At 42.2% G+C, this 27,877-nt stretch overlaps 1 protein-coding gene across 1 annotated transcript; it reads left to right on the top strand.

Annotated features, from left to right (window-relative positions):
- The first annotated feature begins 323 nt into the window (after nt 1-323).
- PRPS1 (phosphoribosyl pyrophosphate synthetase 1) lies at nt 324-27,838 on the top strand. Its single transcript, XM_012107590.5, has 7 exons — nt 324-588; nt 13,214-13,397; nt 18,491-18,589; nt 19,703-19,827; nt 22,942-23,115; nt 25,994-26,153; nt 26,737-27,838. The coding sequence occupies exons 1-7, from the start codon at nt 467-469 to the stop codon at nt 26,827-26,829; spliced, it is 957 nt and encodes a 318-aa protein (XP_011962980.1). The 5' UTR covers nt 324-466; the 3' UTR covers nt 26,830-27,838.
- Nucleotides 27,839-27,877: the final 39 nt, after the last annotated feature.

The following is a 27,877-nucleotide window of genomic DNA, read 5'->3' as shown; positions in this document are numbered from 1 at the left end:
AACCAGAGCCAGGCTTACTTTCAGGTGCTGAAGGAAAAAAAAAAAAAAAGGTGGCTGATTTCCCGCTTGCGGGAAAGATCTGGCCCTACGCGTCACCAGCATCCCTCCACCCCCATTGGAACCCGGGCTTCTAGGCGTTCTGCCCTCCCCAACTGCCTCGCTACAGTGGGCGGGGCGATTCGTTAGCCTCGCCCCTTTCAGGGCCTCCAGTCAATCCTCGAGACAGTCGGGGATAGGCGGAACTACGGCGAGGACCCACTAGCGCTCAGCCAATCGGAGAGAGGGCTTCCCGGCTGACTACACCTACCCTGCGCCGGCGATTTAGAGCCGCGCACCGGGCGGGAATGTAAGATGGCGGAGTAGAAACGCGAGTGCTTAGTACTGAGTCTCTGGGCCCACTCGGTTCGGGTCTCGGCGGCGGCAGCAGTGATCGTTAAGCAAAGAGAGCCTAGGGTAGTTGGCCAAGATGCCGAACATCAAAATCTTCAGCGGCAGCTCCCACCAGGATCTATCCCAGAAGATTGCCGACCGCCTGGGCCTGGAACTGGGCAAGGTGGTGACTAAGAAATTCAGCAACCAGGAGACCTGGTGAGGATGAAGTTGGGACGCCGACCGGCCTCACCTGCCGGAGAGGCCAGGGCAGCCGAGGGTAGGGGGATGAGGTCACAGCGTGAGTTCCAAAGGGCCGGGTTTGGGGGGAAGGGGCAGCTCTGTGACGAGCGTGCCTCACGGGCTGTTTCCGTTATTTTACCTCTCGCGGGAGGGTCACGTTCATTCTCACTGTGTGGTGGGTGGAGTCAAGATGGAGCAGGAGGGGAAGCTACTGGGTTTGAAGCCAAGGGCGGGGATGGTGGCTTCCTAGAGTGGCTAGAGGGGAAGAACGCCTGGGCTTCGCGGTGGGGACACGTGGCTTTGCCGCTTAGCTGTTGAGCCATCCAGACTGGGTTCTCTTCCGCTGTTAGACCGGCTCGCCTGGGAGATCCTACTGCGTACTGAGCCCTCGTGGTGTTCCTCCTAGTGTCTGAGAAGCAGCTTTTCAATTTGAAACCGTGTTGGTCCGATTTCCTGTTGAGGGAACTTGACATTATGTGCAGAGGGCGCCAAAATTAATACCGAGGACTTCTTAGATTGGCGAGTGTTGAATTTTCACATCTTTAAACTCGAAGTTAAATCTAGTCGCTTGAATAAAATGATGCGTTAACTGCATCCCGATTGCCAGCATCTTGGTTTGAGCCATCTAAAAAATAATAGGGAACCTTAATTCTGGAATCCTTGATCTTCCCAAGCGTAGCTGTTTGTAAAACAGTGCAAAAGCATATTTTTCAGAACCAAAGTCTGTCCTGAACTTGCATTTCTAATGTTGTGTGGGGGATTTAAGAAACATTTTAATCCCTGAATGTTAAGATAATAGAAGAAAGATAATGGAGTGGAAGGCTGGAAATGCATAGTTCATTGCAGTGAATTTTTTGTCATTGCTTTGCTGATTAAATTTGCTCCCTCCCCCCCACTTCCATGCTCCTGAACCTTGGGGCCATCTTAGAGATAACTTGGTCACCAAATCCTTTCAGTACCACTTCCATCTAAATCTAGAATCTTCTGGTTCTGCTAAGTGTTTTTCTGTATTTTGTTGTTATCCTGTTGATCAAATCAGAGCAGTACCCACAGTCAGTCCTCTATTAAAGGGAAAATTTACACCAAACCTAATGAGTCAGTTAAATTAGTGAAGATTGCCTTGAACATTTTTTCCTAAGTGCTTTTGTTTTCCTTTTCTCTTCCCAAAGTGTAACTTCCCCTGTCCTTTGTAGACCCTGCTGGTAAAAGCATTCATCTGTAGTGGACAGCTTCCTTCTGGATGCTTGATCATTGTGTCATTGGTTGTGATGCAGATGATGGTGCAAGCCCTGATGCGGTCTGTAACCAGACAAAACCTTAGTCAGAAGGCTAGCCAAGCTGCTGTCTTTAGCTTAACCACACCATTATGACTCACGGGCTGTAATAAAATAGGACCAGACTTTGCAAGTGGCAGTATAGCTAGGGGACCAGAATGATTTTCATTTGGAGGTGGTTTTTTTTTGTTGTTGTTGTTGTTCCCTAGAGAACTGTGACTATTAAATCTTTTTTGTATGCTTCCAGGAAAAATACAAAGACTTTATTTTCCCTGTGCACCCTCTGCCTAGTGCACCACATCAGAACCTGAGGCTAAATTGGGAGAGGAGAGGAGAACATTTTAGTGGTCTACTGATTGATTTCTCTAAAATTATCTGGAGCCCCAATCTACTTCGCTGAGCTAAAAGGCTGATTTCATTTTTAAATAACCAGACAGTAACATGCTTGGAAGCACTGAATAAGATTAAGCCCAATGGAAAATTGCTGACTGGTTCGGTTGCTTTGTTTCTGGCTTAATTAGCTTTTTGGCTCCTTAGATGTTCTGAAATCTTCATTGAACATAATCGAATATGTTGCCTATGGAGCTTCCCCTTCATCTCCCTCCCCCAACCTTTGGCTTTTCTGCACTGCAGAAGTGGTCATTGCTGCCCTGACTCTGGGATCTAAAGGTCATGGACAGGATAGCACCTACCCACAGTGGGTGCTGGGGGTCATTAGATGGGGAACTGCAGAGCCCATCCTCAGATGAGACTGTTTTGCTGCAATTTGGCACAATCTCAGGGGTTGATGCTCTCTGGAGTAGTTTTCTCCTGAAGTCAGGATCATCCTTTGCTGTCCAGTTTTTTAAAATTCGTTAATTTTTGGTTGCACTGGGTCTTCCTTGCTGTGAGTGGGCTTTTTCTATTTGCAGCGAGTAGTAGTTGGCAGGGGAGTGGGGGGCGGGGCGCACTGCTCTTCATTGCTGTGAACAGACTTCTCATTACGGTGGCTTGTCTTGTTGTCAGAGAAGGGCTTCAGTAGTTGGGACACGTGGGCTCAGTAGTTGCAGCTCCCGGGCTCTAGAACATGGGCTCAGTAGTTGTGGCACATGGCCTTAGTTGCCTCGTGGTGTGTGGAATCTTCCCAGGAGGGATCAAACCCATGTCTCCTGCATTGGCAGGCAGATTCTTAACCACTGTGCCACCAGGGGGTTCCTGCTGTCCAGTTTTTAAGGAGAAACATACATACATATATGTGGGTGTATGGCACACGGATAGTTATGAGAGAGGTTGAGGGTTCAGGCTCTGGAATCAGAGAAGCTGGATTTGAATCCTAAGCCTTTCTTTGTCTCAGTAATCTCACCTGTAAAATATTATCTACCCAGAGTATTGTGGTGGCTCAGACAGTAAAGAACATGCCTGCCATGGGGAAGACCTAGGTTTGACCAGGGTCAGGAAGATCCCTGGAGAAGGGAATGGCTCTATAAAACTATAAAATAATAAATTTGGGCTTCCCAAGTGGCTCAGTGGTAAAGAATCCAGCTGCCAATGCAGGAGACTCGGATTCCATCCCTGGGTCGGGAAGAACCCTTGGAGGGGGAGATAGCAACCCACTCCAGTATTCTTGCGTGGAAAATCCCATGGACAAAGAAGCCTGGTAGGCTGCAGTCCATGGGGGTCTCAAAGAGTCGGACATGATTGAGCATACATGTTTTTTGGAGTCTTTTGTGACAATTAAATGAGATGGGAGTAAAATTCTTAGAACATTGTCTTAACAGATTCTCAGTGTTGGTAAGGGATGGTGATGGTATTGCAAAAAATGTGGGGAATATAGGATAAAAGATGTCCCAAATAATTCTACCACCCAAGATAAACTGTTCACATTTCAGTTTATGACCTTCCAGGTGTTTGTGTGTTTATATACTTTTTCAAAAAAGTATGGCATATTGTTTATAGCTTTCTTCACTCAGCACTATATTTTGAATACTTCTCCTCTTAATATTTAGTCTCCACTGTTTTAAATAGCTGTACAGTCTTGTCATGATTTTACTATAATTTTAGATCACCAAGTCCCTATTCAATATTTATCATTTTTGATCTAATGCTTTTATATGAAAACTCCTGGATCTCTAGAAGAATTACTAGGTTAAAGGGTATACACTACTTTTCAGGCCTTTTAATACTTATTGCCAAATTGATCTCCAAAAAAGTTGAACAAGTCTCTGCTATTAGTAATGGTGATATTAATAATAATAAATAGTGAGTGCTTAAAATGTGCTAGTTCCTATGCTGAATACTTTATACACATTTCACATTTAATCCCCTCAACACTGCTGTAAGAGATTACTCTTACAATCCCCATTTTATGGATGAAGGAACTACGATTCAGAGGGTAACTTCCCCACCTCTGGGGCAAGTCCTTTAATTTTTTTGCTGATACAATATTTATCTGGCTTTTGGAACTTCTGAATGTATTAAGTTTTTTACCTGAGGTGTAGTTGACATGCAGTATTTATATAAGGTTTCAGGTGTACAACAAAATGATAAATAATTTTTAATGTTATAGTCCATTTATAGTTATTATAAAATGTTGGCTATATTCCCTGTGTGGTACTATATATCCTTTTAGCTATATTTTATATACAGTAGTTTGTACTCTTAATCTCCTACCTTTATCTTCCCCCCTTTCCCTTCTTCATTGGTAACCACTGGTTGGTTGTGTGTGATTCTTTCTTTTTCAGAAATATTTCGGCTGTGTTGGGTCTTGGTTGCAGCATGCAGGCTCTTTGTTGTGGTGCGTGGGCTTAGTTGCCTTGTTGCACATGTGATCTTAGTTCCCCAGTCAGGGATCTAACCCGCACTCCCTGCATTGGAAGGCAGATTCTTAACCATTGAACCACCAGGGAAGTCCCCTGGGTCTTTTTCTTTTTTTATTATATGTACTAAATCAGTTCAGTCACTCAGTCATGTCCAGCTCTTTGCGACCCCATGGACTGCTGCACGCCAGGCTTCCCTGTCCATCACCAACTCCCAGAGCTTGCTCAGAGACTCATGTCCATTGAGTCGGTGATGCCATCCAACCATCTCATCCTCTGTCGTCCCCTTCTCCACCTGCCTTCAATCTTTCCCAGTATCAGGGGCTTTTCCAATGACAAAATATGGTCCACTGGAGAAGGGAATGGCAAACCACTTCAGTATTCTTGCCTTGAGAACCCCATGAACAGTATGAAAAGGCAAAAAGATATGTACTGAATGTTTGGACTCAACTCTCTTCAATATTGTTAAATAACTTTGTTTTCTTTGGTTACTCTAGATAGGCTGAAAGGAGGGTGACTAACCTTGGTTCCCTAGGATTTTCCTATAGTTAATCCCCTGTGTTTTGCATGTGCCAGCACCCATCTAAATTCTTGAGATTTTCTTAAAAATACCACCAATTAAAAGGCATTTTAAAATTCACTTTATTTTCTGTTTTGTGTTTAAACGAAGTGGATGGAGCTAGTCACCTGGCCTCCCCAGAACAGCTGAGAGAATCACTTGCCCAAAGCCAGTTTGGAGGACATGCCATTAGCTAGGAGAAGGAAATGGCAACCCACTACAGTATTCTTGCCTGGAGAATCCCGGGGATGGAGGAGCCTGTTGGGTTAGGGTTAGGTCTGTGGGGTTGCATGGAGTCGGACATGACTAAAGTGACTTAGCAGCAGCAGCAGCCATTAGCTAGAGGGAAAGAACAAGAAGTGTTACCTTTCAGTAGCTAAACCAGGTCTTCCTGCCTGGTTTAAAAGCAAACAGGTTTCAGGCACACCATCAATTCTTCTGCCATATATCACTGCCTAACTTATTATCTCTGAGACTTAGAGGAAACCATAAGAATAATATTAAGGTTTTTTGAGGATTCATTGAACTGTTTATTGACCAAACTGTATAATCTAAGTGTAGTTCCTGGGCTTTTGAAAAAGACTTTATGAAAATACATCATAGTACTAACTGGAGGAAAAGATTGGTCTTGATTAGTGAGATTGGAATTGCATACAGTAAAACAAGGACGGTGTCCTAATTTACATGTGCTACTTTTATTTTTCATATAGTTAAATAACTTTTTCTAGTTATTAAATGCATGTCTGGTCATAACGTCCTTCTATGCTTGAAACGTAAGTGCTAGTCCTAAGTTTGGCTTTGGGAAATGGCCGCACTATTCGTTGATTATCCTTAGGTGATATAATACAAAAGTGGTACAAGTTGGCAGTGAAAATTTAATTTTGTAATTAATACCTTGCCTGCTTTCAAGAAAGGTTTAGTGTTTCATGATAGTCACACATACAAAAAGTTAGATAGGTACAGCAGAAGCCTATTAGAACAAAGGACTATAGTAACTATGTGAAGAATGTGGCATAAAGTGATTACTGAAGTTTATTTAGTGTTACTTTAACTGTATCCCTTGGCTTCCTGGCAGCCAAAGGGATAAAGACTTGTGCAATAAATTATGTAATTTTTATTTTCATAAAAATCTTTAGATACTACTTCCAGACACACAATTCTGCAAATTTTGGGGGTGAGATCCTTAAATAATGATACCCAGTAATATAATGAACAATGTAAGCAATTTTTTATATTGACTTTGATAGTAGAGGCATTTGTAAAAAGAGATAAGCCACCATGGTGTTAGGTATGTTGCTTTCTGGCCTTATTTGATAAGAAGACAGCTTTAGAGTAGTGGATAATTAGCCTGTCCCTTATACTATCTTAGATCAATTGTCAAACTGCTCTTTCCTGGCTCCTAATCCTGCAGTCTGACTGGTGAGTGAATGGAGCACAGATGATTCTCATAGTGTTCTTGACTCAAACAAGGGCCATAGGCTTCCTATACCAAGTATGGAAGATCCAATTGGCTTTTATGGGCAATCGATGTGCCTGACTTTCATTCTCCCTGAGAGAAGTGCAGAGCTTGGTCTTGGACAAGGAGATGATGTAGTAGGGATGCCAGTGGGCAGGACTAAAATTTTCTTGAGTTTTGAAGTTGCTCAGATATTTGAAATACTACTTTGTCAGGACCATAGAGTTGTGCACCATAAAACATAGAAGGGACTCTTAGCCTGGAACCTCTCAAAGGGCAGGCAGTGTTAGTAAAGGAGATTTGGAAGCACCTTAAAACTCCCTCAGTCTCTTGTTTGGGCCCACCTCAGTGAGGAACTGGCAGAGCCGGCTTAGCTCCACAGGTGTTACTGAATTCTATCCATTTGAGTGGTATTTTTTTTTAATTTTTGTTTATTTATTTATTATTATTATTTTATTTAATTTTTTTGTTTGGAATTTTTATTTACTTATTTATTTATTTATTTTTTAATTTTTACTTTATTTTACTTTACAATACTGTATTGGTTTTGCCATACATTGACATGAATCCACCACGGGTGTATACAAGCTCCCAATCCTGAATCCCCCTCCCCCCTCCCACCCCATATCATCTCTCTGGATCATCCCCATGCACCAGCCCCAAGCATCCTGTATCCTGTATTGAACCTAGACTGGCACTTCATTTCTTACATGATAGTATACATGTTTCAATGCCATTCTCCCAAATCATCCCACCCTCTCCCTCAGAGTCCAAAAGTCCGTTCTATACTTTACAATATTGTATTGATTTTGCCACACATAAACATGAATCCGCCACGGGCGTACACATGTTCCCAATCCTGAACTCCCCTCCCACCTCCCCCCCATTTTAAGTTAACATGTAGTCAATATAAAAATCATGTAAGAATTAAAGATTTTAAAATTTAAAAAATAAAAAACTAAAAAAAAAAAAAAAAAAAGAATTATCGAGTCTTAAGCCAGCATATTTCAGATAGCCTTTTTTTAAGATAGCCTGCTTTAAATCTTAAAACAATGATACATGTGGGTATTTTACAATGTACATGCAATTATTTGAAGTTTAGACCTCAAAGGATGCCATCATTACAATGTATAATGCAATGAGTTCCAGTAATGATGTGTTTCTAAAATCTTTATATTTTGATTTAATAAAGTGATTGGAATGTCAAAAATAAAAAAAAAATAAAAATCAATTCATTTAAAAAATTTTTACTGTCTTCACAGAAAGGTATGGTATTAATATTACTTCGCATCTCAGTTCCCTTCCTCAGTTGCAGTAGCCACATCCAAGTGCTCAATAACCACACGAGGCCAGTGACTCCCACATTGGACAGTAGTGCTCTTGGGCCTACTTTTGGACAACATGCAAGTTGTTCTTCCAGGAAGCTTTCCCTGGTCCCCTCCTGCCTGCTTATTTGAATTTAGAACAACGTCTCCCGAAAGCAATTTTGGCATTAGCGTAGTTGACATTGCCGACAGATTTAGTCGTTTCTTTTTTAAAAATATTTATTTGATTGCTCCAGGTCTTAGTTGTGGCACGCAGGATGCTCAATTTTCTTGTGGCAGGTGGGATCTTTAGTTGTGCTGTGGAGGATCTAGTTCTCTGACCAGGGATCGAACATGGGCTCCCTGCATTGGGAGTGTGGACCACTAGGGAAGTCCCTTTAGTTGCTTTTCTTTTTTTTTTTTTTAATCTTTTAAGAAATGTCTTCTTTTTGGCTGTGCTGGCTCTTCGTTGCTGCGTGGGCTTTGCTCGAGTTGTGGTGCACAGGCTTCCCATTGCGGTGGTGGAGCATGGGCTCTAGGGTTTGCAGCTCCGGTAGTTTCAGCATGTGGGCGCAGTAGTTGCGGCTTGCGGGCTCTAGAGCACAGGCTCAATAGTTGTGGTGCATGGGCTTAGTTTACCCACCCCATGTGGGGTCTTCCCAGATCGAACTCAAGTCTCTTGCATTGGCAGGCAGATTCTTTACCACTGAACCACCAGGGAAGCCCACTTTAGTTGTTTCTTAAGGCTGATCTTGGTAGTTAATAGATGTCTGTTCAAGTATGTCTTAGGGTCTACAAAATTGATGTTTGGCTCATTATGTTGCTTGGCATCACTATTTCAGGATCCCACCATAAAATTCTTTGTAGCCATCAAATCCTGGTGAACTCATCAGGTTGTAGTTCCACCCCCATTAAATATCTGTCAGCTGAGTGCCTGTTAATGGGATGAGCAGATCTGTCAAAACCTTTGGAAGAAACATGTTGGACCCACTTACCTCTAGTGTGAGGTGAGTTAGTTTGTGAGGGACAATCAACAGTCTTCTGAATTCACAACAGCAGGCCTGCAGAAGGTTCATATTCTGCCTTAAAGTGAGCAGATTCAAGGGGCATCCTAATCCTGAGTGGTATTCATTCATTCACTCATTCATTCATTCTTTGTGTTATTGGCACTGGCTGGTTGGGCATGACAGATCCGGTTCCTGCCTTCATGGAGCTGGCTTACATTCTAGAGAGGGTAACAGATAAACAAGTGCATAAAATATAAGGTGATGAGAAATTGTGATGTGTTCTGAAAAGAATGACCGGGATAATGAGAGAATACCTGGGGAGAGTCACTTTATTTATTTAACTCAGTTATAGAACATTTCAAACATACATGCAGAAGTAGAGAGAGTAAATGATCTTCCTGCCTTCCACCCATCACCCAGTTCAATTCATTTGCTCAGTCATGTCCGACTCTGTGACCCCATGGACTGCAGCACGCCAGGCTTCCCTGTCCATCACCAACTCCCAGAGCTTACTCAAACTCATGTCCATCAAGTCAGTGATGCCATCAAACCATCTCATCTTGTCGTCCCTTTCTCCTCCTGCCCTCAATCTTTCCCAGCATCAGAGTCTTTTCCAGTGAGTCAGTTCTTCGCATCAGGTGGCCAAAGTATTGGAGTTTCAGCTTCAGCATCAGTCCTTCCAATGAATATTCAGGACTGATTTCCTTTAGGATGGACTGGTTGGATCTCCTTGCAGTCCAAGGGACTCTTAAGAGTCTTCTCCAACACCACAACAAACTGGGAAGATTCTTAAAGAGATGAGAATACCAGACCACCTGACCTGCCTCCTGAGAAACCTATATGCAGGTCAAGAAGCAACAGGTAGAACTGGACGTGGAACAACAGACTGGTTCCAAATAGGAAAAGGAGTATGTCAAGGCTGTATATTGTCACCCTGCTTATTTAACTTCTATGCAGAGTACATCATGAGAAACGCTGGCCTGGAAGAAGCACAAGCTGGAATCAAGATTGCTGGGAGAAAAATCAATAACCTCAGATATGCAGATGACACCACCCTTATGGCAGAAAGTGAAGAACTAAAGAGCCTCTTGATGAAAGTGAAAGAGGAGAATGAAAAAGCTGGCTTAAAACTCAACATTCAGAAAACTAAGATCATGGCATCTGGTCCCATCACTTCATGGAAAATAGATGGGGAAACAATGGAAACAGTGAGAGACTTTACTTTCTTGGACTCAAAAATCACTGCAAATAGTGACTGCAGCCATGAAATTAAAAGACACTTGCTCCTTGGAAGAAAAGCTATGACCAACCTAGACAGCATCTTAAAAAGTGGAGACATTGCTTTGCCAAGAAAAGTCCATCTAGTCAAAGCTATGGCTTTTCCAGGAGTCATGTATGGTTGTGAGAGTTGGACTATAAAGAAAGCTGAGCACAGAAGAATTGATCACCTGGTTCAGCAGTTATCACTTCATGGCCAATCTTGTTTCATCTAATATTCCCCCTCCCCACACTTCCCATAATTGGATTATTTTGAAGCAAACCTTGATATTCTGTCATATCACCCGCATACATTTCATTGACCGCAATACCATTTTCTCACCTAAAGCAAATTAACAGTAATGTGTTTTTTTAACAGTTGCTTGAATTAGTATGCAAATAAGGTTCACACAGTAAAATTGGTTGATATTTTTAAAGTCATTTTTAATCTTATAGGTTCTTAGGAAAGTCACTTGTATTAAGATGGTCAGAAATGATATTTTGATTGGAGACCTAAGAAATTAATGAGTTAGTAGTAGGAAGAGCATTCCAGATAGTGGGAATATGTGTGCGAAGGCGGGAAAGGGTGAATCAAGGAATGTAAAGGAAGATGGTTTGACTGATGCCTAGTAAAGTGAAAGGGAAGTCGCTCAGTCCTGTCTGACTCTTTGCAACCCCATGGACTGTAGCCTACCAGGCTCCTCCCTCCATGGGATTCTCCAGGCAAGAGTACTGGAGTGGGGTGCCATTGCCTTCTCCAGGGGATCTTCCCGACCCAGGGATCGAACCCTGGTCTCCTGCATTCCAGGCAGACACTTTAACCTCTGAGCCACCAGGGAAGTCACCTAGTAAACTAGGGAGAAAATATTTTTCCAGATGAGCTACTTCTCAAGTTAACCTCAAACTAGAACTCATTTCTCAGAAAATATTAATACAATCAGACTAGTTTCTTTTGACTTATTACAGAAGTGCCTGTTTTTAGATATATTGGATTGGCCAAAAAGTTCTTTCCATAGAATGTTACCAAAAACCAGAACGAACTTTTTGGCCAACCCAGTACTTTTATGACCTCAGCTTTCACTGAGGGCTGCAGTAATTTACTCAAGTATGCACAAGGTATAATAATACATATTTTGTTAAAATAGAATTTTGAAGTCATCGTAGGTTAGCATGGAATCATAAGAAATAACAGAGAGATCCTGTGTACCCATTATGCAGTTTTCCCAAGGTTCCCAACTCTAGTTTTCCAAAGTGTAGTTTTCTTGGCTGTTGCTGTTATATAATGCAGCCACCAAGATACTGACATTGATAGAGTCAAGGAAAAAAAAAAAAACATTCTGTCATCGCAAGGATCCTTCCTATTGCCCTGCTGCAACCACACCCATTTTTATCTTTCCCTTCCTCTGTAGTTTTCTTTTTTTATATTGCCTTTGTCTGGCTTTGGTATCTGGGCAGTACTGGCCTCATAAAGTGAGTTGAAAAGTATTCTCATCTATTTTCTTGAAAAGATTATGCAAAAATCTGTTTTTATTTATTTGGCTGTGTCTGGCCTTAGTTGGGGCACATGGGTTCTAGTTCCCTGACCAGGGATCTGACTTGGGCCCCCTGCATTGGCAGCTTGGAGTCTTAGCCACTGGACCACCAGGGAAGTCCCCAAAATTCGTGTTAATTCTTTAAATGTTTGGTAAGCTTCTCTGGTAAAGTTGTTTTAGGTCAGCCTTTCTAGAGGTTTATCAATTTTATTGATTTCCCCCCCACCAAGAGCTTTTTGTTTCAGTGGTTTTTCTTTATTGTTTTATTGGTTCCTGCTCTTCATGTCTGATTTCTTCCTTCTGCTTATTTTGGGTTCATTTTGCCCATTTTTCAGTGCCTGAAGGTTTTTCTCCAGATATTCCAAACTAATATGTTTTTGTCTTTGTTTGGACTGCTGTGAATTTCAACATCCCTGTTCTAACTGGTTTTTGGTTTGAGTTTTACCATTTGCTTTTATTTTTCTTGCTTTACAATATAAAGTAACCCCATTCTTTTAAAAAGTAGGATCCTTACAACTGTTACTTGGATTGGGAACAAATGATTTTTAAATAATAATTATGTCTGATATCAGCTTCTGACAATGGAATTATGTCCTGTTGAAGTTTTCCTCTTCATCAGTACAGGTTATTAACTGTTCTGATCTGCTTGCCTACACAAGCATGCATGCACATATACCCACACACTCCCCTCTCCCCCACGTCACCTACAATATTAATTGGGGAAATGGTTTTGCTTTGAGGTATCATTGAGGTTATTATTTTTAATAAGTTATTCTTGGTAAGGATCCAAGTACAAATATTAAAACTTGCATTTTATAGTAAAATATAGCCTTATTCCATAATTAGAGTGATTTCCTATGGAATTCTTTAAAATAAGATTTACTAATTGGACCAGAGCACAGTAAGCATAGAATGAAGGCAAGGACCACATCTGTTCTCCATCGTGTTGCTGGCACCTAGCACATTGACTGGGATATGAGCATTTGTTCAGTGAACTGCCAGTGTGGTAGACATGGTACAGTCTTCTGTAGAAGGCATCATCCTAAAACAGTAGTGATTCATTCCTTGTATGAGCTTTCTGGTTCCTTTATTATATACTGATGACAGTCATAGATGCTGTATCAAATTATCATTCACACATATAAAATGAGATACAGCCTGCTTACTGAAATTATGGTCCAATTACTAAGTACCTTAGCCAATTTTTTTCATGTCATGTCACCTATAAAAATAGGTATAGTACACTGGGGTAAATAGGCGGTACACAGTTTCTGGTACAGCGGCTCCTTCAGGGGAATCTCCTATAATCCATTCATAGCATACTAGTGGGGAAGCTGTGTTTTTTAGACTTTACTGTAGATGTACAGTAGAGTGCTTTAAAATCTGTTTTTGTTGTCTTTCCTTCTTTTTCCTATAGTGTGGAAATCGGAGAAAGTGTTCGTGGAGAGGATGTCTACATTGTTCAGAGTGGCTGCGGTGAAATCAATGACAATCTCATGGAACTTTTGATTATGATTAATGCCTGCAAGATTGCTTCAGCCAGCCGGGTTACTGCAGTCATCCCGTGCTTCCCTTATGCCCGGCAGGATAAGAAGGATAAGGTAGGAGTGGAATCTCTCTCTCTTTTTTTAAATTCTTATTTTCTCAAATCAGGAGAAGCAGGAGCACTTGCCCAAAGTCAAAAAAACTTCCTTAATTATCAAATGTATATTTAGAGGATATTATTTTTTATCTTAGGCATTATCTGATTTTCAAAACAATTGATGTGATTGGTTTGTATAAAGCAACACATTTGCAGTCTGTCTGTTTTATCCCAGTCATACATATGTGACTTTTGGCTAACTTGGTGCTATTATTTTCATTGTATCAGTAAGACTAGGAGAAGGCAATGGCAATCCACTCCAATACTCTTGCCTGGAGAATCCCATGGATGGAGGAGCCTGGTAGGCTGCAGTTCATGGGGTCGCTAAGAGTCAGATATGACTGAGCGACTTCACTTTCACTTTTCATTTTCATGCATTGGAGAAGGAAATGGCAACCCACTCTAGTGTTCTTGCCTGGAAAATCCTAGGGACAGAGGAGCCTGTTGGGTGCCGTCTATGGGGTCACACAGAGTCGGACACGTCTGACGTGACTTAGCAGCAGCAGCAGTAAGACTAAGCACCAGCTCCCATGGAGTAGAGAATTTTTTTAAACTGGTAGATCCTCTGGGACCCTCTTGGTTATAGTTGTGACCTCTTCATAGAACTTGAAGTCTGTTACATGAATACACACATGCACACCTCACCTTCTTTGGAGTATTAGAAGATAAAGCGTATAGGTGAAGCTTTGCCGGTCCATGGTAATTGATGCCCAAATTTTATTAATATGTACGATACCTGGGAGAAGGCCAGATACTTTTATTTCAATAGAATACAGTGCTGCTAAGGAGTAGAGTGTAGGACATGGGCCTTGTTATTTTATAGTGCAGTCAGGTGTGTTTACCTGTTATTTAAGGGGGTTGAGGTTACTGGAAGTTTAGCCTCCGGATGAGTAAGGGGAGTCGTGTAATTAATAAAATAAAAGCCATCCAATGTTGAAGGTCAGGAAGGGCGGCGGTAAGGAGATACCCTTCATCCAAGGTGAGGAGCAGCGGCTGTGCTTTGTTGGAGCAGCCGTGAAGAGATACTCCACGCCCAAAGTAAGAGAAACCCACGTAAGATGGTAGGTGTTGCAAGAGGGCATCAGAGGGCAGACACACTGAAACCATAATCACAGAAGACTAGTCAATCTAATCATACAAGGACCACAGCTTTGTCTAACTCAATGAAACCATGCCATGCCTGCGGGGCCACCCAAGACGGGCAGGTCATGGTGGAGAGGTCTGACAGAATGTGGTCCACTGGAGAAGGGAATGGCAAACCACTTCAGTATTCTTGCCTTGAGAACCCCATGAAGAGTAGGAAAAGGCAAAATGATAGGATACTGAAAGAGGAACCCCCCCCCCCACCCCAGGTCGGTAGGTGCCCAATATGATACTGGAGATCAGTGGAGAAATAACTCCAGAAAGAATGAAGGGATGAAGCCAAAGCAAAAACAATACCCAGTTGTGGATGTGACTGGTGATAGAAGCAAGGTCTGATGCTGTAAAGAGCAATATTGCATAGGAACCTGGAATGTCAGGTCCATGAATCAAGGCAAATTGGAAGTGGTCAAACAAGAGATGGGAAGGGTGAACGTCAACATTCTAGGAATCAGCGAACTAAAATGGACTGGAATGGGTGAACTTAACTCAGATGACCATTATATCTACTACTGCGGGCAGGAATCCCTCAGAAGAAATGGAGTAGCCATCATGGTCAACAAAAGGGTCTGAAATGCAGTACTTGGATGCAATCTCAAAAATGACAGAGTGATCTCTGTTCGTCTCCAAGGCAAACCATTCAGGATCACAGTTATCCAAGTCTATGCCCCAACCAGTAACACTGAAGAAGCTGAAGTTGAACACTTTTATGAAGATCTACGAGACCTTTTAGAACTAACACCCCAAAAAGATGTCCTTTTCATTCTAGGGGACTGGAATGCAAAAGTAGGAAGTCAAGAAACACCTGGAGTAACAGGCAAATTTGGCCTTGGAATGTGGAATGAAGCAGGGCAAAGACTATTAGTTTTTCCAAGAAAATGCACTGATCATAGCAAACACCCTCTTCCAACAACACAAGAGAAGACTCTACACATGGACATCACCAGATGGTCAACACTGAAATCAGATTGATTATATTCTTTGCAGCCAAAGATGGAGAAGCTCTATACAGTCAACAAAAACAAGACCAGGAGCTGACTGTAGCTCAGATCATGAACTCCATATTACCAAATTCAGACTTAAATTGAAGAAAGTAGGGAAAACCACTAGACCATTCAGGTATGACCTAAATCAAATCCCTTATGATTATACAGTGGAAGTGAGAAATAGATTTAAGGGCCTAGATCTGATAGATAGAGTGCCTGATGAACTATGGAATGAGGTTCGTGACATTGTATAGGAGACAGGGATCAAGACCATCACCATGGAAAAGAAATGCAAAAAAGCACAATGGCTGTCTGGGGAGGCCTTACAAATAGCTGTGAAAAGAAGAGAAGTGAAAAGCAAAGGAGAAAAGGAAAGATATAAGCATCTGAATGCAGAGTTCCAGAGAATAGCAAGAAGAGATAAGAAAGCCTTCTTCAGTGATCAATGCAAAGAAATAGAGGAAAAGATCAGAATGGGAAAGACTAGAGATCTCTTCAAGAAAATTAGAGATACCAAGGGAACATTTCATGCAAAGTTGGGCTCAATAAAGGACAGAAATGGTATGGACCTAACAGAAGCAGAAGACATTAAGAAGAGGTGGCAAGAATACACAGAAGAACTGTACAAAAAAGATCTTCACGACCCAGATAACCATGATGGTGTTAGCACTAATCTAGAGCCAGACATCCTGGAATGTGAAGTCAAGTGGGCCTTGGAAAACATCGCTGCAAACAAAGCTAGTGGAGGTGATGGAATTCCAGCTGAGCTATTTCAAATCCTGAAAGATGATGCTGTGAAAGTGCTGCACTCAATATGCCAGCAAATTTGGAAAACTCAGCAGTGGCCACAAGACTGGAAAAGGTCAGTTTTCATTCCAATTCCAAAGAAAGGCAATGCCAAAGAATGCTCAAACTACCACACAATTGCACTCATCTCACATGCTAGTAAAGTAAGGCTCAAAATTCTTCAGGCCAGGCTTCAGCAATACGTGAACCGCAAACTCCCTGATGTTCAAGCTGGTTTTAGAAAAGGCAGACGAACCAGAGATCAAATTGCCAACATCTGCTGGATCATGGAAAAAGCAAAAGAGTTTCAGAAAAACATCTACTTTATTGACTATGCCAAAGCCTTTGACTGTGTGGATCACAATAAACTGTGGAAAATTCTGAAAGAGATGGGAATACCAGATCACCTAACCTGCCTCTTGAGAAATCTGTATGCAGGTCAGGAAGCAGCAGTTAGAACTGTACATGGAACAACAGACTGGTTCCAAATAGGAAAAGGAGTACTTCAAGGCTGTATATTGTCACCCTGCTTATTTAACTTCTATGCAGAGTACATCATGAGAAACGCTGGACTGGAAGAAACACAAGCTGGAATCAAGATTGCCGGGAGAAATATCAACAACCTCAGATATGCAGATGACACCACCCTTATGGCAGAAAATGAAGAGGAACTAAAAAGCCTCTTGATGAAAGTGAAAGAGGAGAGTGAAAATTGGCTTAAAGCTCAACATTCAGAAAACAAAGATCATGGCATCCGGTCCCATCACTTCATGGGAAATAGACTGGGAAGCAGTGGAAACAGTGTCAGACTTTATTTTTTTTGGGGCTCCAAAATCACTGCAGATGGTGATTGCAGCCGTGAAATTAAAAGACTCTTTGGAAGAAAAGTTATGACCAACCTAGATAGCATATTCAAAAGCAGAGACATTACTTTGCCGACTAAGGTCCGTCTAGTCAAGGCTATGGTTTTTCCAGTGGTCATGTATGGATGTGAGAGTTGGACTGTGAAGAAGGCTGAGTGCTGAAGAATTGATGCTTTTGAACTGTGGTGTTGGAGAAGACTCTTGAGAGTCCCTTGGACTGCAAGGAGATCCAACCAGTCGATTCTGAAGGAGATCAACCCTGGGATTTCTTTGGAAGGAATGATGCTAAAGCTGAAACTCCAGTACTTTGGCCACCTCATGCGAAGAGTTGATTCATTGGAAAAGACTCTGATGCTGGGTGGGATTGGGGGCAGGAGGAGAAGGGGACGACAGAGGATGAGATGGCTGGATGGCATCACTGACTCAATGGACATGAGTCTGAGTGAACTCCAGGAGGTGGTGATGGCCAGGGAGGCCTGGCGTGCTGCGATTCATGGGGTCGCAAAGAGTCGGACATGACTGACTGACTGAACTGAACTGAACTGATGCTTTTCATCCTTTGATGTGCCTTTAAATGTTGACATGTTAGATGTTGCACAGGTTTGAGTATGTATGTCTTAAAAGAGATTTTAATACAATTCTTTCAGAATTTAGGAAGATGGCAATGACGACCCTGTATGCAAGACAGGGAAAGAGACACAGATGTGTATAACGGACTTTTGGACTCAGAGGGAGAGGGAGAGGGAGAGGGTGGGATGATTTGGGAGAATGACATTCTAACATGTATACTATCATGTGAATTGAATCGCCAGTCTATGTCTGATGCAGGATGCAGCATGCTTGGGGCTGGTGCATGGGGATGACCCAGAAAGATGTTATGGGGAGGGAGGTGGGAGGGGGGTTCATGTTTGGGAATGCATGTAAGAATTAAAGATTTTAAAATTTAAAAAAAAAAAAAAAGATTTGTATACAGTATGCCTAATTTAAATAATTGAGCATTGGAAAGACTTTAATAGGCTGAAAATATGTACGTGAAGAAAGTGAAAGGTTGGGAAGGTTTTTTCTGAGTTATGTATCCTGATTTGGAAAAATGATATTCCACTTCCTATTTGTGCCAGATTGTGATGAACTGAAAATCAGTGGCTGTGTCACTTTGTATGAATTTTCTGGTAGCACAGTGCCTTAAACACAATAGGTATACAATAAATAAATGCTTCTTGAGCAAATGAATTTTTTTTCAGATTGGCTTTTTTTCCTCTTTCCTTCCCTCCTTTTAGAGCCGGGCTCCAATCTCAGCCAAGCTGGTTGCAAATATGCTCTCTGTAGCTGGCGCGGATCATATCATCACCATGGACCTTCATGCTTCTCAAATTCAGGTATCATTGGGAGCTAAATATTAGCTTAGGGATTATTAGGGATTAGACATGGGATAAGAGAGGACTGAATGCTGAAAACCACAGGGTAGCAAAAACTGCCCAAGTACAACTCAAACTAGACATTGATGACATTTTCAGCATCCTCACCTGAAGCATAGTTCATGGTCTTAGTCATGTGGGCTGGTTGTACAGGGAGGCAGTTTGGGATTCTGGGAAGAACGTAGTAGGCTTTGGCATCAGTCTGAGTTTGAAGACTGGCTCTGACACTTACAAACTTTGTAACCTTGGGCAGGTTATTTAACTTCTCTGAATACACACTGCTTTGTTATCGTGAGTATCAAACAAGATATAAAATTCCTAGTGAAACACCTGGCTCATGAAAGATATGAAATAAATGGGAGTTGTTATTGTTATCATTAAATTTAGAACCATAGATATTGGAGCCTACTTTCTAGCATTAAAAGAGTTGGGGAGCAGAATACTACCTTATAGTTGATACTTTTTAAAGAGACTTTGAAATCATTATCTTTGGAGGCTTCTGAGAATTCAGTGAGATACAGGCCAGATGATTATATACCCATTTTATAGAAGAGGGACAGATTAGTTGTGAAGTACAACAAATCTGTAGCAACTAGTATTAGAACACAAATCTCCTGACTACTAGTTACTGTGACCATTTATTATAAATGCCTTCCACTAGGTTTATATACCATAGCATCTCTAACTGGTGTACCGTTAGCTTTGGCTCTCTTAACAAGCCAGCCCAACATTGAGTGGCAGAAGGTAGTAAGTATATATTACCCCTTGGGTCTGCACACTGGCTGGGTAGTTCTGATCTTGGCTGGACTTGGCTGTTTTCCTCAGGAGCTTGTTCATATGGCTGTGGTCAGTTGTGGGTCATCTGGGGGTTCACTTTGTGGCTGGGCTTTCTTGCACAACCCACACTCTAGGAGTCTGCTTTTATAGTCTGCCATACTGGGCATGTTTTTGGATCAGTTTGAATGTTCCAGTAAAGTGTTCTTTGGGCAAGTTACTATTCTCTTTGTGTTCATTATTTGTAAATGGAAGAGAGGGAAAACAAGCCAAACTGACCCAGGTTCTTTCTTTCTGCAGGGCTTTTTTGATATCCCAGTCGACAATTTGTATGCAGAGCCAGCGGTCCTCAAGTGGATAAGGGAGAACATCTCTGAATGGAGGAACTGCACAATTGTCTCACCTGATGCTGGAGGAGCAAAGAGGTATGGTTGAAATTCATATTATTCCCAATGTAGTAGGGAAAGTTTTCAGACAGTTGTGTCAGGAAGTGATCTTTTGTTGTTGAACTGAGTTTTTCTTTTCTTGAAGTATAGTTGATTTACAATGTTAAGTTTCACGTATACAGCAAAGTGGTCTGAAAAAGACTATAAAGACTACATATATATATATATAAAGTTTTTTTCCAATTCTTTTTCAGTATAGGCAATTACAAGATACTGAGAAGCAACAGTTTTTAAGTATTTGGATATTCTGATAGCTTAGGACATGGGCTGGATATGGTTTTACTGGCATGAGTCACTGCCTGAAAGATAAGATAGCAGCAGAGGGGCACAAAATAGTCTGGCATCGTGGGCTTGACCAAAACCCATCAGTGACTCAGCACTGCAGGGTCAGTGACAGCACTATGACCCATTAGGAGGAGGAGGCAGTTTGATTTTCTAATGAATGCCACTTGCTATCAAAACCCATGATGATAGTGAACAAGTAAGCTTTTACATGGACTTCCCCTGTGGCTTAGCAGTAAAGGATCCGCCTTCAATACAGGAGACACGGGTTCAATCCCTGGGTCAGGAAGATCCCCCAGAGGAGGGCATGGCCACCTACTCTAGTATTCTTGCCTGGAGAATCCCATGGACAGAGGAGCCTGGCGGGCTACAGTCCAGAGGGTCGCAAACAGTCGGACAGACTGAAGCCGCCTAGTACTCATGCACAACCTTTTGTGCATACCTCTTAACGTTGTTGGTTAAACCATTTTGACCTTTTGAATTAGAATACTAAATAGGACGGAAAAGAAAGTGTGGTGATTTTCTTTAAGCCAAGCGCTGAACATTCGAAACAAACTGATTGCCAGGGATTGCCAGTTGCAGTGCTTCAGCTCACATGGTACAGACTAAGAGCTTTTCATTTTCTTAGTGGCTCACTCGTTAGTAATGCATTCAGAAGTGTGACGCATGTTCTTCTTGTTGTGGAAATAGAATGAAGAGCTACAAAACACAGATGATTAGGAAATGCCAATTCACATCTTTGCAAAAGCCATTCAAATTTTCAATGACTATTTCTCAACGACCTCTTCATTTCAGGAACTTCAACAGAACTGATAAGCTGAGAGCTTGAGTTCTGTTCTCCAGCCAGATGCATGGTTTTGCGAGTCCCTTGTTGTTGCTAGTTACCATCTATAATACTAGAGATAGAGCCTAAAACACATCCCCCTCACAGTGGTTGTCATACTTGTGAAGATCATCTTCCACAGAGACTGAGAAAACAGTCTCATTTGAAATAAGTAATCAAGCACAATTTTCTTTCCAAAGTTGGATACAGAAAAACTGCCTTCAGTAGATGGTTTAAAGTGAAAGTGAAGTTGCTCAGTCGTTTCTGGCTCTTTGTGATCCCGTGGACTGTAGCCCTCCAGGCTTCTCTGTCCATGGGATTCTCCAGGCAAGAATACTAGATTGGGGTGCCATTTCCTTCTCCAAGTAGATGGTTTATTGCTCCATAATTGTGTTTGCTGTTTTCTTTTTTAAATCATTTATTTGTTTATTACTGTCCTGGGTCTTCATTGCTGCTCTTGGACTTTCTCTAGCTGTGGCAAGTGGGGGCTAGTTGTGCAGTGTGGACTTCTCATTGTGGTGGCTTCTCTCGTGGAGCGCAGGTTCAGTCGTGGTGGTGCATGGGCTCAGTTGCCCTGAGGCATGTGGAATCTTCCTGGACCAGGGATCCAATCCGTGTCCCCTGCATTGGCAGACAGATTCTTAACCAGGGAAGTCCTGTAATTTTCTTCTAGTGATGGAATCTTTTCAAAGTGAGTGGCTATCACATCTGTCTTGGCAGGGTTTGGGGGCTAGGTAGAAATGCCTGTGCAGTTGTGACCTGCATGCAGTTCTCCTCTCAAGGACACAGGGAGTGACTTTTTGGAGCCGTTCATACTTTGTCAGGCACTGAGTTTGTTGGCCACTGAGTATGGATGGCTTAGGATGCTTGAACGAAGTGATCATGCATTTGCCTCATCTAAGTAATCATTCCAAGCAGATGGGTGACTCTTGATGTTATGCGCCCACACAGTAGGGATGGAGAGCACACAGGATATGGGGCGTTTAGATCAGGTGCAGATGCTGCCTAGGTTGTGGTCCAAGTCTTGTCTGTTCTCTATTATATGGTCACAGCTTCTCCCGTATTCTGCACAGACTCAAAATATGTGAGCATAGTCACAAGGGAAATAGGACATGATACTTGGTTGGATCAGCACTCCATTAAGAAACAAAGCCCAAAGCACAGGCCTCTTCACACATAACAAGATGGCAGGGTGGAATGTGGCCGCAGATGTCACAGGCAGCACAACCATGCGCTGAATGGATTGCTGCTTGAGAGATTACATGGTACTTTGTCACCAGACAGATTTGTCTTCTATCCCACCTTCTAGTCTGGTTTGTATTACCTTGTAATTTAAACAAAAGGAATTGTTTTGATTTGGAAATCCTTTGGTCTGTACAGCAAGATGCCCAGTTTGCCTGCTTAATTGGTATAACTTTCTTTCTAGCAGTCATTAAAGGAACTCCCAAGCTTGGTGTCCAGGTACGGTTGACATCAACAGTTGGTAGATCACTGAGCAGAGTGTGATGAGGGCACAACAGAACAGGCTGGGCACTGCTTCTCTCCCACCAAATTCAGGTTCACTTCTCACCACATTCACATGTCATAATGGGACCGTCGACACTCCCGGCATCGGTTAACCAAGTTGTGTATTTCTCCCCTTCTGTTGCCAGTCCAGTAAACGAACATGCCCTAGCATTCATTATACTGCTTCCTGGGATTGCTGAGAATTAGTTGTCTATCTCCTACTGTAACCCAGAGTGAATTTTAATCTAAACTACTCTTAAGATGTGGGAGGCATCTTGGAGTATGAAGGCATTCGTCTATGAAACCCAATTTGTGATGCCAATTAATTGCAGTTACTTTCTTCCAACCCTGGGACCCGTTGAGTTTCATGGAGTATTCTCACCTAGAAAATAAGCCCATCCTTTAGTTCCTTTCTTTGTCTTAAGATACACACACACACTGGTTTTAAGTGAGGTTTTAACTGTGAATACCCTGTGTTGCAGAGTGACTTCCATCGCAGACCGGTTGAATGTGGACTTTGCCTTGATTCACAAAGAACGGAAGAAGGCCAATGAAGTGGACCGCATGGTGCTCGTAGGGGACGTGAAGGACCGTGTGGCCATCCTCGTGGATGACATGGCTGACACTTGCGGCACAATCTGCCATGCAGCTGACAAGTGAGTGCCTGCTGGTGGGGCTGGGCGCTGGACGTGAAAAACTACTGTCTGACTGCCCTAAGCCTGCTGATTCTCTTTGCAGCTCAGTTTAGGGAATTCTAACTGACTGTTTTGTCACCCTAGGCTTGAATTGCAATGCATGTAGATTGACGGGTATTCTTTTTTTCCTCTAGAGTTTCTTAGTTTTATTTTTCCTTGCTATTGTGCTAGACTGTATACAACATGAAATTTGCCATTTTAACTGTTTTTGAGGGGGTCGTGCAGCTTTTGGGATTTTAGTTGTCTGACCAGGGATTGAACCCATGCCCACAGCAGTGAAAACAGAGTCCTAATCACTGGATCACCAGGAAATTCCCCATTTTTATCATTTTTAAGTGTGCAGCTCAGTGACATTAGTTATAGTCACAGTGTTGTGCAACTATCACCACTGTATTTCCAAAAAATTATCTCATCTCTCTGAGTGACCATACTTTGCGGCTTGTGGGATCTCAGTTTCCTGACTAGGGATCGAGCCTGTGCCCTTGGCAGTGAAATCTTATAGGGTCCTAACCACCAAACTGCCATGGAATTCCCTGAGTAATCTACTTTTGATAGTTCTTTAAAATAGGTTAAGGTAAGAAATCCATAGCCCTGAGAAGACAGAAGTATATTCCCATATTTATTTTTTTTTAATTTTATTTTTTTACTTTACTGCATTGGTTTTGCCATACAATGACATGAATCCACCACAGGTGTACATGAGTTCCCAATCCTGAACCCCCCTCCCACCACCCTCCCCATATCATCTCTTTGGGTCATCCCAGTGCACCAGCCCTGAGCACCCTGTCTCATGCATCGAACCTGGACTAGCAATTCATTTCTTACATGATAGTAGACATGTTTCAATGCCATTCTCCCAAATCATCCCACCCACGCCCTCTCCCACAGAGTCCAAAAGACTGTTCTATACATCTGTGTCTCTTTTGCTGTCTGGCATACAGAGTTATCATTACCATCTTTCTAACTTCCATATATATGTGTTAGTATACTGTATTGGTGTTTTTCTTTCTGGCTTACCTCACTCTGTATAATCGGCTGCAGTTTCATCCACCTCATTAGAACTGATTCAAATGTATTCTTTTTAATGGCTGAGTAATACTCCATTGTGTATATGTACCACAGCTTTCTTATCCATTCGTCTGCTGATGGACATCTAGGTTGCTTCCATGTCCTGGCTAGTATAAACAGTGCTGCGATGAATATTAGGGTACATGTGTCTCTTTCAATTCTGGTTTCCTCAGTATGTATGCCCAGCAGTGGGATTGCTGGGTCATAAGGCAGTTCTATTTCCAGTTTTTTAAGGACTCTCCACACTGTTCTCCATAGTGGCTGTACTAGTTTGCATTCCCACCAACAGTGTAAGAGGGTTCCCTTTTCTCCACACCCTCTCCAGCATTTATTGCTTGTAGACTATATTTTACCTAAGCTGGAAACCCTGGCCTTACCTCTAGATCGTCCATTTTTGCTGCTACTTCCTTCATTCTTACTCTTTCTCATCATTTGCCTGCACTGTTCTGAATTAACCTTGCCTCTCTTCTCTGCTGCCATTTACCAGTCTCTAACCTCCCAGTCCATCTTTCACATTGCTGCCCCACTGGCTTATCTTCCTAAAACTAGATTCCCCTCATGCCTTCTTTAAAACTGTAAATGGCTCCCCATTGCTTATAATCCAAGTCACTATGGACAGCATTGTTTCTCATAATTTTTAAAAATCTCATATATATATATATATTATATATATATATATATATATATATATATATATATATGTTGTTGTTTAGTTGCTAAGCCGTGTCTGACTCTTTTGCAACCCATGGGCTGTAGCCTGCCAGGCTCTTCTATCCATGGGATTTTCCAGGCAAGAATACTGAAGTGGCTGCAATTTTCTTCTCGTGTGTGTGTGTGTGTGTGTGTGTGTGTGTGTGTGTGTTAAAAAAAAAAAAAAAAAAAACTTGTATGCAGAGTGATTTCCTGGCTTGGATCCTGGAGTGTGAATTTATAAAACTCCTTTTATCTGTCATATTAGTAAGATAATGCTAATTACTCATAACAGATCAACTCCCTTAACACAGTAAAGTTACTTGTTCATGGTATTCTCCAGTGCAAGTATGCCCCTTTCAGTCTTATGGCACTGCGTCTTTAACATTTCCATTGTGGCCAGACAGAAAGGGAAAAGAGCATGGAGGATCATCCATGGGAAGTTTTTTATAAGAATCTGTCCACATTTAGATAGCCAGAATTAAGGCACTTGGCCATACCTAACTATGCAAGGGAGGCTGGGAAGTGTCCAGCTGTGTACTAGAAAGAAGAAGAGACAGATTTTGTTGAGCATAGCTGTTTGTGCCACAGTCCTTTTACACTAATCCAAACCTATTCAGATAAGTCACTGAACTGTATCACCTGAAAATTCAACCCTAACCCCCAGTGTGATGGTATTTGGAGATGGGACCTTTGGGAGGTAATTAGGTTTAGGTGAGGGCATGAGGGTGGGGCCCTCGTGATGATATTGGTGTCCTTATAAGCAGAGACACCAGAGAGCTCTTCCCAACCCCATTCCTCCTCTCGATCTGTGCACACAAAGAGATCACATAAGCACATAGCGAGATGGCCACCAACAAACCAAGAGAAGAGGTCTCAGAACAAAACCTACCTTGCTGGCCCCTTGATCTTAGACTTCCCAACTTCCAGAAACAAGCGAGAAATAAAATTTAGTTTAAGTCATCCAGTCGGTGGTATTCTGTTATGGCAGTGCAAGCTGACTAAAACATTCCTCTTCACTAACTTGGATTTTATAGTAACAAGTTAGATTACTCCTAATCAACTCTCCTTTTTCCTCTAGACTTCTCTCAGCTGGAGCCACCAGGGTTTATGCTATCCTGACTCATGGAATCTTTTCTGGCCCAGCCATTTCTCGTATTAATAATGCATGCTTTGAAGCAGTAGTAGTCACCAATACCATACCTCAGGAGGATAAGATGAAGCATTGCTCCAAAATACAGGTGAGACTGAGATTCTTGCAAAACAAGACTCCTCTGAGTATTTAGGAGGTGATTACATGTGTTGAATTAGGTCTCTGGGTGGATTCTGAAGATTTCCTCCATTGCTCTCAAGGGTTAGCCATCAGGATCTGTGACCCAAAAGGAAGGATCGTGTGTCTAAGAATTCAAACAGCTTGACCTCAGACTCTCTGGAAGGTGGAACCCAGGATTTTGTTTTAACAGACTCTCCCAGTGTTTGTGATGCACATCAGGTCCATGCTTTACCGTTTGTGTGTGTCACTCTTGTCTGTCAGCCCCTGCAAACATAATGTGAAACCTTCAAACTGGTTTTTAAATGCCAGCCCACCACCATCTTGGTGAGTCAAGAGTGTTTCCTCCACTGTCATTTTGACTCTTTCTTAAGTGGTTGGTTACGTTTAAAATGTGAGTATGAAGAGCAGCTGGTTGTGGGCTCACTTGGGGAAACAGCACAGTGCACAGTCTTAAGAGGAAGGCCCCTCATTGGGCTGCTCATCAGTGTCTGCAATGGCCAGTCAATCATCTCTGTCTGTGTACTAACCTGATGCTCCCCTTGCCTTCCTAGGTGATTGACATCTCCATGATCCTCGCGGAAGCCATCAGGAGAACTCACAATGGAGAGTCCGTCTCCTATCTGTTCAGCCATGTCCCTTTATAATAGAATAACTCCTGAGGCTTTTCAAAAATAAAGTGAGCCCCACCCCTTGTTTTTTTCTTTGGTGTTTGATGAAAAATCCAGCAGAAGACCCAGCTTGTTGCAGTGTAGTTCTCTACATCCCACATCAGTTATATCAGCGATACTACTATTGTGTTGGCCAAAAAGTTCATTTGGGTTGTTCCTTAACAGCTTATGGGAAAACCTGAATGAACTTATCGGTCAACCCAATACGTTAGAGAAATGTAGAGTGACAGTAGCTGCTGGGATTTTCTACCTGTATTGTCTCATCCTGGCTTCTTTGATCTTGTGAGCCTTGCAGCTTTAACTGTTCAGCTTCTACAAGATGTCGGACTTTGGAAAGCTTTGTGTAGAGTGTCCCAAATATGTTTGGGGAAGCTCAGACTACTTTGCATGTGAATGCTTCAGCAACCGCCCCCACCCCGCAATGTGTGATAAGTTCTCTAAAGTCTGTACTAAATTATGCAAGAGCCTAGGGAAACCCGAACCCAGATCTGGTGGCTGAGCCCCTGTAAGGCTAGAGAAGCCCTAGGGCAGGAGCCTGAGGGGAAGCAACCCACCATAGAGCAAATGATTCTTGGGAGGAAAAAGCCTGATCCATCACCCTTTGCTTGGATTCTGTCACTTGGATTCTTTTTTGTCCCTATTCCTTTCCATTTGGCCTGATCTTCTTTTCCTGGCCAAATATCCACTTGGTCCCAAGTGATTGTTGTGCCATAGTTTTCTGGAAAGCAAACTCAATTCCTGCTCTATGATCTGTAACATTAACATGAGATGATTCTGCTGTAGCTTAATCTTCCATAGGCCACTACCACTGCGGTAGTAGGTTTTAGGTGGTGGTGTAGTGCCTTTTGATTAATTTAACTGTTTATCATCTTTCTTTGGATCTATTTGGCCTCTCAAATGACCTGAGATTTCTGTTTTAAAAAAGTTGATATTACTGTCTCTTGTAGAAGAAACTAATAAAGTTATCTCTTTGATTGTGGGTCTATATCTGTACTGGTTTCCCTGCTGAAGCTTTGGTTTAGGT

Source organism: Ovis aries, chromosome X (assembly GCF_016772045.2).
Source record: "Ovis aries strain OAR_USU_Benz2616 breed Rambouillet chromosome X, ARS-UI_Ramb_v3.0, whole genome shotgun sequence".
In the NCBI taxonomy this organism is placed as follows: domain Eukaryota; kingdom Metazoa; phylum Chordata; class Mammalia; order Artiodactyla; family Bovidae; genus Ovis; species Ovis aries.
Note: the sequence above shows the minus strand (reverse complement) of the source record. Positions and strands in the feature narration are given on the sequence as shown.

Excerpts from the sequence above, each read along its gene's own strand:
- PRPS1 (XM_012107590.5), top strand. The coding sequence starts at position 467 with ATGCCGAACATCAAAATCTTCAGCGGCAGCTCCCACCAGGATCTATCC. Across the intron at positions 589-13,213 it reads TTCAGCAACCAGGAGACCTG|TGTGGAAATCGGAGAAAGTG; the intron begins GTGAGGATGAAG and ends TTTTTCCTATAG. Across the intron at positions 13,398-18,490 it reads GGCAGGATAAGAAGGATAAG|AGCCGGGCTCCAATCTCAGC; the intron begins GTAGGAGTGGAA and ends CCCTCCTTTTAG.